Consider the following 15,217-nt stretch of genomic DNA (forward strand, 5'->3'; position numbering starts at 1 on the left):
TTAACACGTGAGGGGGAAAATCATGCAAGTTATTCGACTGCGAAATATGTCTAATAATAATTCAGAATGTTCTTCATTGGTGTCTTTTTTCCTAGTTTAGTGCTGTTTTTACTTCAGTTCTCAACCCAAACAGTGGCCAAAATTGTGTCTTTCTCTGTTTAACTGTCCTCAAGCAACTCTTAGAGCTCCAAAGAATGAAAATACAAAGTATTTACTGTGTGTAAAAGTCTTGAATTCACATGGAAAGTTCAAGTGTAAAACCTCTGTGACGCCATCCATTGGTTTTTCGGACGACCGTTTTGAAACCTCGAGTCTGGCATTACGGCTGTCGCCATCTTGGTGTCTGAATTGGCCATATTTGGATGAGAGGGTGGAGCCGTGGACGATATCCTGACTGGATCTGAGTGAGAACCCGAGGACACGCGGTGGTAGCAACTTGTCAGTCTAAGGGTAGCCATGCAGTAAAGCATACCCTGCTTTATTGTCTATTTTCACTCCAAATGGGACCATGATTTACAAAATGATCATCGTGCTGTGTTGTGATCGAGACCATAAACTCATCAGGAAACTGTTTAACGAATCAAGTGAGTAGTAGGGTCATTTTCTCATAAGATTGCACACAATCCTGACCTCTTTTTGAGACCAGTGCAGGCGCCCTCTTCTGGCCATTAGAAAGAATGACACGGTGGCTACATCCATACTTTATGCAGTCAAATGGAAAGAGAAATACCAAATATTAGGCTATTTGATCTCAAAATTGGCAAAAAGGTTGACTCTCTTGTTTGCTTAGCTTAACAGCCTTTGATTCCCATGTTTGCTCATGGATTAAAGCTCACAGTGCAGTCATTCAGCGTCAACAATTCAAGCATGACTGAAGATCCTCGTGTCAGAGAAGGCCTTGTTAAGCAAACAGCAGTGAGAGTACTGTTACAACCTTGCACAGTCTTGATGAATTTGCACACACCTATAAGGGAAAAACATGGAAAATTGCTTACAGTCAGTATTTCCTTCAGCCTCGTTGAGATGAGACCTTTTCTGGAGTGAATTCTTTGGTTACTTAGGGAACTTGGATAAAGCAAATAGCTTATTATGAGCCCCAAATATTTTTTTAAAACCCTTTACAGAGAGCCAATCACATAAAAATGTATGCATTTCACACATTAATATATAAATTCCACATGTGGAAATTTTCATTGATATGTGAAAAAGCCAATGACTTGGGAGACGTCCGGTTCACATGTCACATGAAAGTCTGCCGTATGAACATGTGGAAATTCTAATACAGATGTGAAAAAAGCTGGTCACTGGTGAAAGCGTCCGTTTCACACGTGACAATATTGTTTCTCCACATGTTCAGGTTTTAATTCCCATGTCAAATTCCTTGTAAGATTGACAAGACACAAGGAAACCAGTGAACAGCACCTTCCACAGCTGAATGTCAGTCTTGAATTTAGTGTAGTGACTTGTGTAGTGGATTCGTTTTAAATGACCTGAGCAGCTTTGGTCCTTCTGGGTTGACTTTATTTATTACTTCTTCTTCCTCTCTCGGTAGGCTTTCTGTGAATATTGCCTCCTGTCGTCACTTAAATAGAGAGAAGTGTGTGTGTGTGCGCATGTGTGTGTGCGTGTGTGTGTGTGTAGCGGGGGGTGATGAATGCATACTTGAGAGGTAACCACTGGGGGTGGTACCCCCTGGCCTTTAGGATGTCAGCATAATGGAGTAAAACTTTGGGACCTTATTGAGCTCCGGGGAGACCCCATTCAGTCCGGACAGCAACCCAGCCTCAGGCCATTATCTTAGTCGAAAATGTTTTGTTCTTTCTTCAGTCTCCAACAGAACCGTTAGCACAAAATAATGAACCCCTCCTCATCGATAGACTGCCCAATTTTCTTTTTTCTTTGTTTTTACTAATATTTACTCGCACTATAAACTGAGTAACAGGTGAACATTTAAAACTCAAATGACGACTTTCATTTTGCACTTTATGCTCTGAGTTGAAACTTCATAACCAATGCAAAAACCTACATTTTGTTTTAAACATTAAAGGTATTCTCCTTTTTTTAAAAAAAAAAAAAAACTTATCAAGCTAGTTTTAAAAAAAAAAAGTTGGCAAACAGAAAACACGCAGTTCATTTTTACTTCACAAAAACTTTACTTAAATCCCAGAATCCTTCACTTTGCACGTTACAAAAAGCTAGAAAATTAATTCTAAGTTTGCTTTCAAACGTGAGCCATTGTTGTCTCATCTCATAAACATATAGTCCGTGCTTTCAGTGAAAAAGAGGTAAGGGATATTTTTTTTTAACAAAAGCCCTTAGAAGGGTGTGAAAGGAGCCCCCTCGCACTCCTAAACGCCTGGACACAGTTGGAGTTGCCCCCTCCCCACTTCCCCGGGTCACTAAAGGCATTGAAGTTTTAGAGGGCTGCTACGGCAGATTACTCCACACAGCTGTCCCAGCACCGTGGAAATGAAGTTATGCCCCTTGTCAGCTATGTTTTGTGGTCCCCCCACTCCTCCTGTTCTCCTCTCACTCCCTAAAACCTTACACCACTGCTCTTTGGCTGGGCTGCAGGAGGGAATCAGGGGAGGCAACTAAAGGGACAATTCATATACAGCCGTGGCAGATAGAGGAAACCTCCCTGATTGGCTGATTAAATATTCCCTCTTTGCATCATAATTCACAGAGGCTTGAAATCCCTGACATTCAACCCAGCGCAGCCCCTCTCTCCCATACCAAACCCTTCCCCCCATTCACCCTCAATCATAAATCAACCCCTCCTCCACCTTTCCCACCTCTCTAAAAGCCCAGGGTACTGCCTTCCTCAAGTCCACCCCCTAACCTCCAATTACCGTGGGTCACTGGGGTTTATTCACTTCGCTTTGCTTTGGCTAAGTTTGTTTATTTTTGGTCAAAACGGAAAAGTAACCCAAATCTTGCAACATGTTAGAGTTTTGAAAAAAGAAAATGACACAAACCTCCTTTTTAGACAATCAAAGTTGGATTCACAAGCAATAAAACTCAACCTTGCTTAATTTAGTACACTCAGACGTCACGCTGCTACAGCCTGACATGGCCTGGTATGAGCAGTAGCTTGTGGCGGCTAAAGCCAGCTAACTTTGCTGTATAACATTACTGACATTACTAAATAGGTTTGCTGACTTTATGACAACTCTGCAGCTCATGTTTAACTGTGTTTTAACATCTCACAGGTCGACATTTTAATGGTTCTTTTGGAAAATGACAGGAAATTCAGCAACAGTTTCAAAGTGATCGCTGTTCTGTCAAAGTTATAGTCTCGCTTTAAGTGATTACGTAACAGGGTCTTCAACGTTTTTAAGGCCAAGGACTCAATTTAGATTTAGCTGATAGCAGTCCGTCCTCACTCCCAACATATCGAATACAGCAGCCCAGTCAGCGGCCTTACGCTACTAATTTTGACACTGCAGTTACCCCTGTAGCTTCCACCTCTTGAAGCGCCCCTCTAGTGCGAGAAAGTCCGAGTCAGGGGATGGGTTATTCTCTGGACTTTACCCACAAAGACGAGGGTTTGTGTCCTGTCTGTGACCAAGAATTAAGAGTGAATTGTTTTTAAGTTATGTTACCGAAGTAAGTTAACGTGCATAAATGAGGTAACATATGATCTTTTCCTAAACCTAACCAAACCACTTCAAATGTCACTGTATGTGAACTCTCAGCAAGCTTTATTTTGAAAGTCTAAGCAGACGTATCATATTGCGTGTTATTGCTAATTTGACCGGCAGAGCCCTTCACATCCAAAGCAGTTGCTCGATGGCAAACCATCACAGTTTGACACGTTCTTGGTAACGATCCATTGTGGATTAAAGGAATGTCCACACATCTGGGACAGTAATACAGACAACTGGCCAATACGCTTCAATAATAAGTAGGTTGCTCACTAGTACACACGGTGATTTGGCATATATGGTAGGTCAGCTTGCTCCCATGATTGTATGAGCACTATCATCAGTGTTGTGTGAATCAATCATTTTTTTTCTTTACAAATGAATCTTTGCTAATAAAATGTTGGATTCGTGTCAGTGTGTGTTTTCATATCCATTTAATTTTAGAAAAAATAAACACTTTAACTTTGTCAAACAATTATTAAGTGGCCGACTTGAAGAAACTCTTAAGACAGCCTAGGGATCATGGACGCCCCTGTTGAAGACACAGAACTTATGGTGTGTTTCATTGTACTACGACACGGAAAAGTGCAATGGAACGGATATTCAAGTCGGAAATTCGAGCAAGCTCCGCGAAATGTTCATTATTGCTTTTTACCTTTATATAGTGTTTATTTGTAAATACAATTTGTAGTCGTCATTTTCACTTTCAGTCTTTGAGAGTATGCATTAGGAGCCGACTCTTCCTGTCATTGAATCAGTTGCTTGTGAAGTTCGCAGACTTGCCATTCACACACCCGTTTGCAGCGAGCGTCCATGTTTTTCCGAGCAAATGTACTGAAACGCTTTTAGACTGGAAGTCAGACATACCGACTCGGAAATTCCTACTTCTGTCTTGCAGTGGAAGTAATAGTTTGTGTATCACAGAAGCCAAATATATAGGAATGTGTTTTTTTCCCCTTCAGCAGTTAGGTTGAAGTTTAGATCTTGTACAGCTGTAAAAAAAAAATATTATTCTCATGAAAAGATATTTGATGTTTTTTAAGTAGTTAAAAAGTATAAAAATGTCTCAAATTCAGAAAACAGAGAAAAAAGGCTTATGACAAATTTGTGGAGCCTCAGGGGATGTCTTGAAATCGTTAATTGATAATCAAAGAATTGCTTTAGCAGCTTGTTTGGGCACAAGATAGAAATCCAAAGATCATATGATCATGACGCCTGCATTATTAATTAGACTATTAGCCTGCTATAAGCATAAAAGTAAGCGTTCTGCCTATCGTATCGACCACACGAGAAGCCTCACTCCGCTGTACTGCTGTGAACTGGTTCTCACAGGGAGGAGAGCTGCACTTTTAATATAAGTTGAGAAAACAATCTCACCACAAGGTCCATTCAGTGGCTCTCTGAAAGGTTTTCCCATCTTTCTCTGTTTCAAACTATTTTTGATCCATCTCACTCTGGGTCCACATGAGGCGGACACTGAATTAGAAACAGTTCGCCTTAGTCCAGGAGTTTCAAAATAGGCTGGACAGAAAAAAAGTCAGTCTGGCGGCCGAGCAGCTTTTGAAATGTTGCGCAAAGTTCCACTGAGACTTGAAGAGGGAGGGAGATCTTTCATTGCCGCTGTCCTAAACTGACATCAAACTCTTTACGAACATGCGCTTATGTTGTATTTTTTGACGTTCATCCGCATGCATAATATAATGACGTATTATGTACACATTGTGGCAGTAGCCAGGTACAAATAGAAAGAATAATATAAGAAAAAATACATCACTGCTCCGATTGAATATTGTCTGCAAAGTCAAGCTAACGTCAAGCCGCCTGTTTTCTTTTCCTTAGTGTAACCAGGAGGACGAAGGCCTCGGGGCGGGGCAGAGGGGAGGTTGTTCCGAGCAACAGTTTGAGTTATGATGAGGCAATTTTAATGATGTTCTGGTCCCTGCACCAAAGGCCCCCGTTGACTCTTTTCTGCTTTGGCATGGGAAAAAAACACTACATTCCTATTTTTCCTCTGGTGCCAAAAGTTAATTGAAAACATTTCAGGGCAAAGTATGGTCTGGGGCCCCCGTATGATTCTCATCCCTTCATTATCCTCAACAATAATAAAAAGGCATTACAATTATTAATGGTTGGAGCGGGGGGGCCCTGCTCTCTTAAAGTGACAGTGGCAGGCTTTTGCTTCTCATAACAAAGGCCCAGTAATGCCTCCGCCACATCACTGTGTTGGTATTTTTTAACAATCGCTGCCATTGCTGGATTTATTATTTTGGTTTTTCTTTAAAAAACAGTTTAAAGCCTAATGATAGCTTATGTTTTTCAGAGCTAAGTCATTTTTTTAATAACAGAGTGCAAAACTATGATAAAGTTACCCTCATTGCTTCAGAGAGAAGTTAGAGAAGATGGCTAAACATCTAATAGTAAGAGGACTGAGGCACAAATGAAGGTCTCAGCAGGAGTTTGACTATGAGCAGTAAAGCTGAACTTTCTCACATAACTCCTCTGTCTTCTCTGGGATAGCTGTCTCCTCATGCTCCCCCCACTCCCTGAAAAGGGGGTGACAAGAGGAAAAGAGTGAATGAAGTGCCCCCTGCATTGTGCCGCTGCACCATTGTGTATTTTGCATCTCCATAATAGAGGTGCCACTCGACTTCTCCTCCAATCAATGGGCTGGAGGGCCCATCTCTTCTCCTTGAAAAGCAACATGGCTGCCCTCAATGGTTTCAAGGCCCATTATCACAAGTGAAGGAGGGGACGCTGGCTTTTTTGTAAGTAGCTGACTGACTCATAACATGAGTCTCAGGCATGTAAACAGACACATGTACCATCACTGCTATCACTGATTAAAGATTGCTTGATACACTGAAAATAGAAAGCATAAAACCTGATAAGCTGCAGCATTGTGTCCTCTAAAGAAAACAACAAACTTTGAGCTCATTTGTGGCTAGTTTTTCTTTCTGTCATCACCCCTCCAGACATGTACTGCATGATTGACGGCAATAAAAGTCTACTGAGCTTTCAACTGTCAAAACTGTCAAAAAGTCACCTGTTTGTCATTTACTAAAGCAGGTTTTTGGATTGTTTGGATTGTTGAAAGGCCAATAAACTCTAATGTAATCAAACTTATGACTTAAATTATGCATCTCAATCAAAGAATGCCAGAATAATTTTGTCTAAAGAGGAAGTATTTTGGCTATGGACCCTTTTCCCAGATGTTTTACACGCATGACGGCATATAAAACAAATCTGGCCTCTATTAAAGTATTCAAACCACCATTAAGTTGTGGAAATGACTGTACGTTCAGTGTATAATTGTGTGAAATGCTTTCAGAAAATCCATTGGTTCAGCTGATTTAATCACAACCCAAACAAATTTTCTTTATGTACTTTGTGTTCGCAGACTCCATTTCTAAAATAAAGTTAGCCACTGTTGCTCTCTGTTAGCGTAGCTGAGAGAGGCACTCGAGAACGTGCACAAAATCACATCCTTTGGACTGTCGCGGACAATCCAACCCGAAAGAAATCCACAGTCCAGCAGCATTAAACAACTTAAACACAGGCTTGTATAGACAAACGAAAAAGACGGGCAAGGTCTCCATTTTCCCGTCACGTTACAATCCACTCACATATGGCCAATAAAAAAGTGATTACTACATGTAAATTGCTACAAATTGTTATACGTGGCTTCTTTAAGTAGTAGCAGAGATGTGGACTCCAGTCATTGTGACCAAGTCACTGTTTTGATGACTTGACAGAAAATAAACGAGTTGAGACCCGACTTGGTCTTGGAATTCAAAGACTCAGGACTTGACTTGAGACATGATGACTCAGATGACTTGTCTGTTTTCATTTCATGTTTTCAGCTCAGTTTTTTTTAGTCTGGCTGTCAGTGATTCACTCTTTAAAAGTGAGGGGAAGGGAATAAAGCGTCAAACACTGAGGCTTTGGGATGGTGCCCGACCTGACCGACAATCCCACAGCGTCAGTGTTTGACCAGTCGGTACTGAGACTCAAAAATCAACTTTCTGACAAAGTGGACCTGAAATAAGCTTTTACAGTTTGTTTGATTACATTTATGTCTCTGACATAAATGTAATCAAACAAACTGTTTCAATTGCAATAATTATAATACAAATGTAATTCATTGTAATACCTTTTGGGGATGTGACTTGATGTGGGACTTGACTTGCCAAAGAAGAAAGGACTTGGAACTTGCTTGCTACCAGTGATAAAATGTAACTGAGTACATTTACTCAAACACTGTACTTAAGTACAGTTTTGAGGTGCTTACTTTACTTGAGTATTTCCATTTTTTCGTTACTATTTACTTCCACTCCAAATATTATACTTTTTACTCCACTACATTAGTTAATTGCTGCATCTGAGTCAAACTAGTGCATTTTCATGATACTTTTCTATATAGGTAATCAGATTTTAAAAAATAAAACAAATTCCAATAATCACTGAATGTTGGACGTGATAATTGGCCAGTTTGGTAATCAGTCGACTCGTTCTGTACAGTTTATATACATATTTTACTTTTTATTGTACTTTTAAAAATACTTATTAATATATTTATTGCCAGAAAATTACTTTTGATACTTAAGTACATTTGAAATCAGATACTTTTTGTACTATTTGTATGGGTGACTTTCACTTTTACCAAAGTAATACCTGGACACTTAATCTTTACTTTTACTCAAGTATGACTTTTGGGCAACACTGCTGAGTAGAAACACATTCAGGTCAACCTCACACAATTAATTTGTCATACTGTGGTTAAACTAAATAAGAACAGGGATTACTGTAAGTGACTCAACATTGCTTTTAACTGTTCATGAAGCCTAAATCTTTCCAAAAAAAGACAAAAAAGTTGGAGACAGAGCCACACAATGTTGCAAAGACTCATTGTAAAACTCTTATTTATTGATTTCATGTGCATGTACATTCAGAGGAGTGTGTTCATAATGGGCACTTAATACCTCCACTCACCCAGACATCTTTTTTTTTTTTCTCAGTGTGTCTTTCTGAAGACTTCTAACAAACACATGTGGTGAGGATAAACAAACTGACCCAACGCCTCTTTGCTCCATTTGTGCTGCAAATCCCCAAGAGGAGGAGTTTACCTTTCTCTCGTCTGTTTGAACAGTTTTTCCAGAGTTAACGCCTGATACCTTGGGCAAACATCCATGTTTACAAAGTCAAGTGTTTCGCTCTTTGAGAGCTTCTTGTTGCAGGTATCTGGCCGTGGGAGTTAAGACACATTACAGCGGCTTCAACATCAACTTTGGTTTCTCTAATGAAGGGGTTGTGGAAAAAGTCTCTGTAGGGCTGGTAAAAGAAAACTGCTGTGCTTTCACAGCAGGCCTCTGATATGGTCACATCATGGTGAGTAAAAAAAAAACAACTTGTAGGCACTTTTAGACAAAACATTTCTCCTTCCTCTGTGGTCATAATGCAGTAAAATAGTGTGACTCACCTATTCATACAGTGCAAATCTCATCTCATAAACAAATACTTTGAGAAAAACAAGTTTATACAATATACTGTACAATTTATCTTTATATAGGCTCCTTCAGCATGATCTGAACATTTCTGAAGGTGTAACTGAAACATAACTATTGTTCTGATACACACACTGTCATTTGCAAAGCTTGTGACATGATTAACAAACAGCAAATGTCCTGAATTGTATGAATTTGTGCCGATTTTCAGGGCTGAATTGTCCAGAATGGCTGGTGAGTCGATTTCTGGTGTTCATGGCAGCAGTTTCTTCAGATTAATCTGGTTAAAACCAAAATGGTGGTCAGGACATTTAGCACAGTCTGACCAGGTTTGGAGTCACTCGAGTTGTCCACGTACAGATAATCCTCCGGCGGCTCGTTATAGTCATCAAGATCGTCCTCAGAGTCCGAGAAGCCGCTTCCCGCGAACCTATCGCTGGAATCAGAGCAGAAAGTCTTCATGCTGACTTTTAGAAACTCGCAAATGTTCCTCTCCGTGCCGTCACACACACAAGTGTCAAGCTGTTGCGCTTTCGGGATGGAGCGCATGTTGGCTATCACCTTGCGGCACCCGTCCGAGCACCTCTCCCCTCCGAAAAGTTTCCTGCAGTGGAATAAGTAATCCTTCATGGCAGAGCTGCAGGGCATGTCCGCCTCGCACTGCCGCCGGGCCTCGGTGCAGCCCATGGTGCGGGTCCGCGGCAGGCACGGCTCGATGGCTTGTTTGGTGCCCCTGCACACCGGGTCCGCGGCGCAGTCGCAGTCCTCCAGAGCCGGGCCGCTTTGGGTTTGGTTGAGCTGAATGAGAGAGGATATGCAGTGGCTGGGACACTTCTTACGGTCCCCATTGATGACAGAAGCGCAGGCGTAAAGGTACTGATCGTACGCGTAATGGCACTCCGGCTCTCCGTGGCACTTCAGGATGGCTTTCCAGCAGACCAGCCGACGACTGTGGTTAGGAGATCCGACACATAAGCCGATGATTAGGATCAATACACTGCTTATCAGAACCGCTGTCCGCTCCATCAATATGGCACGGCTTGCCATTTCCAGGGAGAATGAATCTTAAAAATGTGAGACTTCATCGGGGCTTCTGTGATTCCTTCAAGCTGCGTCAAAACCACGTTAAACCAGGATGGGGACTCGAAGTCAGCGAGGCGCCAGAAAATATGCCACAGCTCATCAAGGGTGTCATTAACAAGCCGATCATGTTGGGATGTAAAAAGTTTCAACGTGCGTCCCAAACTTTTCCAGCTCTCCAAAGTCCCAGTTCGCGTTTGCAGGCTTTACGTGCGCATGTATCGCTCGTTCAGCAGACGAGGAAAAGTTTGGATTACCTTTGACAAATCCGCAAAAAAAAAAAAAAACGCATTAAAGACTAGTTTCCTGATTTCTCCTGAATGTAACGCGATATATCCTCGTTCCTGAACTCACTCATCCGCTCTCCACCAGCATCCACTCAGCCAGCAGCAGCTCTGTGATGAGGGCTGTGTGCTGATGGGCTGATTAGGTTACTGCAACAGCCGCCTCCGATTGGTCCGATAAACTGCTGTGATTCTGTCGTCACCACTTGGCAGTGACGCATGCTACTGTTTTTAAACCGTGGTAAAAGAAACTTTCTGCTCATTACCTCATTATGAAGATGTATATTAAGTCATTTGTGTTGTATGAGATCACAGTTATTATTATTTTTATTTGGCTATATGGTGGTAAAAATAGATAGATAGATAGATAGATAGATAGATAGATAGATAGATAGATAGATAGATAGATAGATAGATAGATAGATAGATAGATAGATAGATAGATAGATGAGCTGAGTCAGTGCCGCAATATAAACAGCTTTTAAAAACACACCTGTACAGACAAGCATTTGCATAATGTACTCTCAAAGTCTTAATCTTTTAGACTTTGTCTTATCTCTGTGTTTTATCTGAGTATCTGATTTTATGTTTCATAATAAAACTCTGAAAATGGTATGAGTCATTTTTTTCGTATGCAACATCAAAGTATCACATTGCACTGCGGGCGGCTGGATGCATTACCTGAGAAATGTACTTGTTAGAACTAACCACCAGCTAATGTTGGAGTGAACTGTGATGCCAGAAAAGAAAGGAGAAGTAAAAGAGGGTGCAAATAATGTAATGTTTTTTACACTCTCTAAAGCAGATTTATGGGAGGCCCATGCAGCAATTTGTGCGGGCGGGTCTGCCTGAACGTATCCAAAAATGGTTTTAAATGAGAAAAAGCCGATATGATTTGAGAGGATGATGTAATAAAAAAGGGGGGTAAATCTATGTCTGGTATTATTTTTAGTGAATGAGCTGATGTATCTTCAGTCTAAACCTTTTAGACCTGTATTGACAATCTCATCTAAAGGCTATTTTTAGTCGCCTGTTTTTTCTCTGCTTTTAGATAAATAGAGTGGTGTTTGCTGTAGTCCATAAATCTCACACTTTCAACTACACTGCTGCAAAATTTGGATTTCAAATGATTTATCGTTCAACTGCTGTGGTCTGATTCTTGAATAATTGCTCGTCCCTGCAACGAGACCCACATGTAATGAGGCACAGTTTCTTTGGAAAACACTGGGACCATGTTGCCTCCCCGCAGGGAGAAACGACAGCTGTTATAACACATGTGGAGCTCCTGTCTTACACTTTCCACCATGAAACATAACAAGCCTCGGTTGCATAGCTATGATACATACCCGTGAACGCTGCACTGACACATTTGCACACACCGATAAAGACGTGACAGCTTAGAGGTTTTAAGAACTGTGATTCCCAGATACGGAGCTGGGAAAGCACCAGCCTTTACATGAGACATGTAAAATAAAAGACACATTTGGTGTTTTTACTGCCTTATTCCGTGCAAGTGTAAGCAAGCAGCAGTGTGAAATCCTGAACAGCCACCACTTTACCTTTTGGTGGAGGGTATTTCCTATTTCCTTACAATAACACTTAGCAAGACAAAGAGTGTGAAGAGGAGTATCTACTGCAGTCTCACACCAAGTAAACAAACATGAAGCATGAAGCCAGTAGGAACAAAAACAGAATGGATCCGTCGGGGTCTTGAGGTCAAGAGAACAAAGTGTAGTAAAAGAAAACCAGTCAGTCACTCGAATAACTCTGTTCTACTGACCCCGTCACATCACCACACTATGACCACAGAGATCTGGCAGCTCTCGGGGGATGCTAAGACCCCTCGATTCCAATTAGAGAGATTAGAGAGGAGTCAAGACGAGAGCAGAAGAGTTTCGTTGCCAAACAACCCAAACACCCCCTTCCACCTCTTCCAGCTGGCATACCAGAGCAACAGGATGACTGCAGACTCAATTTGAAGCAACATCAAAGTGGAGCCCAAATGGTGAACTGCTCAAGGGTCGCCATTAAACAACATAAGGAACCTGACGTCAGCCAAGACCGCTATGGTCAAAGTTGGCTCATAACAGAGATGGATTTGGGCCACTTTTGAAAAGTAGTCAACATTTTTTTTTCTCACTTTTGTGTAAAGTTTGGGTACCTCTAATTTTTGCACACACACTCCTGAAGCTTTCTATTCAACAACTGGGAACAAACTAAGGAAGCAGCCCAGAAGCCAGAATGAAATGTGGGCATTCATATAATATTATATCAGCTTACATGTATGAGCTGACTTTCATGTCTCGAGGCAGAGGGGATGGCTGTGAAGTTACAGCTAGTCGAGAAGCCTTGCAAGCCAGTGACCCCTGTTCAAGACTGTGTTTGAACATCTGTAAGTGTGAGACCAGTGGATATTTGACAAGACTATCTATACAAGATGTTAGGGCATCTCCTGATGTGTTTGTGGTGCCAAAACCAGGCATTTTAAGCCAAAACATGATCCTTTCCGATCCCTAACCAAGTGGTTTTTGTGCCTAATCCTAACCAGACCATGAGCATGGAGTTGTCACAACATAAAATCAAAAATTGAACCTAAAGAAATGTACCGCTGCAACATAAAGAAATGTAAAGTTTCAACATATCCGTGGTTTGCAGAACTGCCAACATTTATTCTGGCGGTTGGGTTGAAAGAACACACGCTGACCACGCTTGCATTTCACTTTTAAGAAGGAGTTCATAATGGGGAGCAGAACCAAAATCCCATCAGTGTTGGATGGCGGCCAGATAAGAACAACGGCCAGATTCAGTTGAGCCAGCGGCTCTGTATGATGGAGCAGGCAGCTGCTCTCCCCCAAACTGTACCTCTTAAATTACACCAATACATCACTTAGATTCTTTACTTTTACACCAAACTACTGAGGGAAATATGAGGCCGGTCTCCTTTGCAGTCCCGTCCTCCACTTATTTCAAACGAGCACCTCCGGATATGCATCCTCAACATGCGGTTGTTCATGGCGACTTGCATATAATAGTGTTTCCAGAATTGGAATGCGGTTCCCGAGAGTAGATTTGTAAATACTCATGCAGAGACAGACATGCTCTTCAGTTTGTCTCCACTGCTGTCAGAAGTCATTACACACAAGCTGCTATGCCAGAACAATTCACTGAACTTTGTATTCAAGTGCTTCCAAGCCGAGAGAGAGGCAGAGAGAGGCAGAGGGAGAGGGAGGGAGGGAGGGAAAGGAGTCAATATTAAAAAGCTGCCAAGTGTTTTTTCTGCCTGCATTTTTTCATTTCGCTGCGTCTCATGGAAAATTCTCAGATGTCTGTCTTCGATATGTTGATATTTTTCCTTCATTCTTTTCACATGAAAGGGCAGGATTCATGTGCTTTTGGTGAAAACAAGAAAATAACTTTCTGTCGGCTCGGTCCAGTCATGGCATGAATATGCAGTTGAAGTGTCATCTTGAATCTGGTCAACAACACGGCACTGCAGCACTGTTGTTTTCTGGTATGCACCTAAATGATCAGACAGAAGAGATTAAATCACCTGAATCAGGGTGATTTCTGTCGGTCAACACCTCCTGGATGGATTGGCGTGAACTTTAGTAAATTCATGATCCCCAGAGGATGAATCCTAATGATTTTTGTGATCCTGTAATGTTTGCGACATATTTGATTTTTTGTGAAATGTATCAACAACTAACAAGAGGATGAATTCTACTACATGTGTATGAGCTAACATTCATGTCTGGAGGTGTAGGGGATGGTGGTGGTGTTACAGTAAGAAGGCTGCCAAGCCAATGACCACTGTTCAAGACAGGGTTCCAACATTTCAAAGCATGAAACCACTGGGAATTTTTAACAAAACGTCTGGACATTTTCCAGCCATGTCAGTGGCAACAAAACTGGACGTTTTTGATGAGCCATCAGGAAAATGTACAGCCCCAAACCAGATTTTTTTAGCAAGATGCAACAACAATATTCAGTTGTCTTTGTGGTGACAGGATCAGATAAGCCAAAACATGATCTTTTCCTAACCCCACGAGTGCAGAAAATTGAAAATGGGACCTAAAAAATCATATCCATGATTTGCAGAAACATACATTACCAACATTTATTCTGGGTACCGAGTCAAGTTGCATTCGCCTCACACTTCCAATTATGACCAAATACCAAATAAGTGACATAAACATTAGCATTTAGCTCACCACCGTAATTTTCTCGGTCTATGCTGCCCCTCCAGACTCCAGCACGCCCTGTATTTTTATCACATCAGAGATGTTTCAAGATGGTACCACATGTTCTGAGACTAAGTGCATCTCTCTGGGGGAAGCCACGCTGCACGGCAGGAAAAGGCTTTGACTTTGAACTCGCAGAAAAGAACAGATGCACAGGGTCAAACGAGGGTCAATCTTGCTGTAAAGCAGCCAAAAATACTCTGGAAGTTACAGTCGTCAAAGCTCAAAGCGTGGAGCACCGTATGATAGACAGTTGATGTGTTGCGTTGGTTTGTTTCATGGAACAGATCTCCACCATCACACGGAGTAAAGCTGGATAACGTTACAAAAAGATTCATGTTCTGGTTGTTATTGTTTCACAGAAGGATTTTTGCAGGAAAGCAGATGGGGCTGTTAAACAGATCGGGACAGAGAGTTAAACTCCAGCCAGAGACGCTGGATTTGCCATCACAAAGGAGGGTAAT

General features: G+C 41.5%; 1 protein-coding gene across 1 annotated transcript; it reads right to left on the bottom strand.

The window, feature by feature from the left end:
* Window positions 1–8,578: 8,578 nt before the first annotated feature.
* gas1b (growth arrest-specific 1b) lies at window positions 8,579–10,565 on the bottom strand. The gene has a single exon (XM_073478289.1). It carries the CDS (start codon window positions 10,193–10,195, stop codon window positions 9,419–9,421), a length of 777 nt encoding a protein of 258 aa, XP_073334390.1. The 5' UTR covers window positions 10,196–10,565; the 3' UTR covers window positions 8,579–9,418.
* Window positions 10,566–15,217: the final 4,652 nt, after the last annotated feature.

This window comes from Pagrus major, chromosome 12 (assembly GCF_040436345.1).
Source record: "Pagrus major chromosome 12, Pma_NU_1.0".
NCBI classification, from domain to species: Eukaryota; Metazoa; Chordata; class Actinopteri; order Spariformes; family Sparidae; genus Pagrus; species Pagrus major.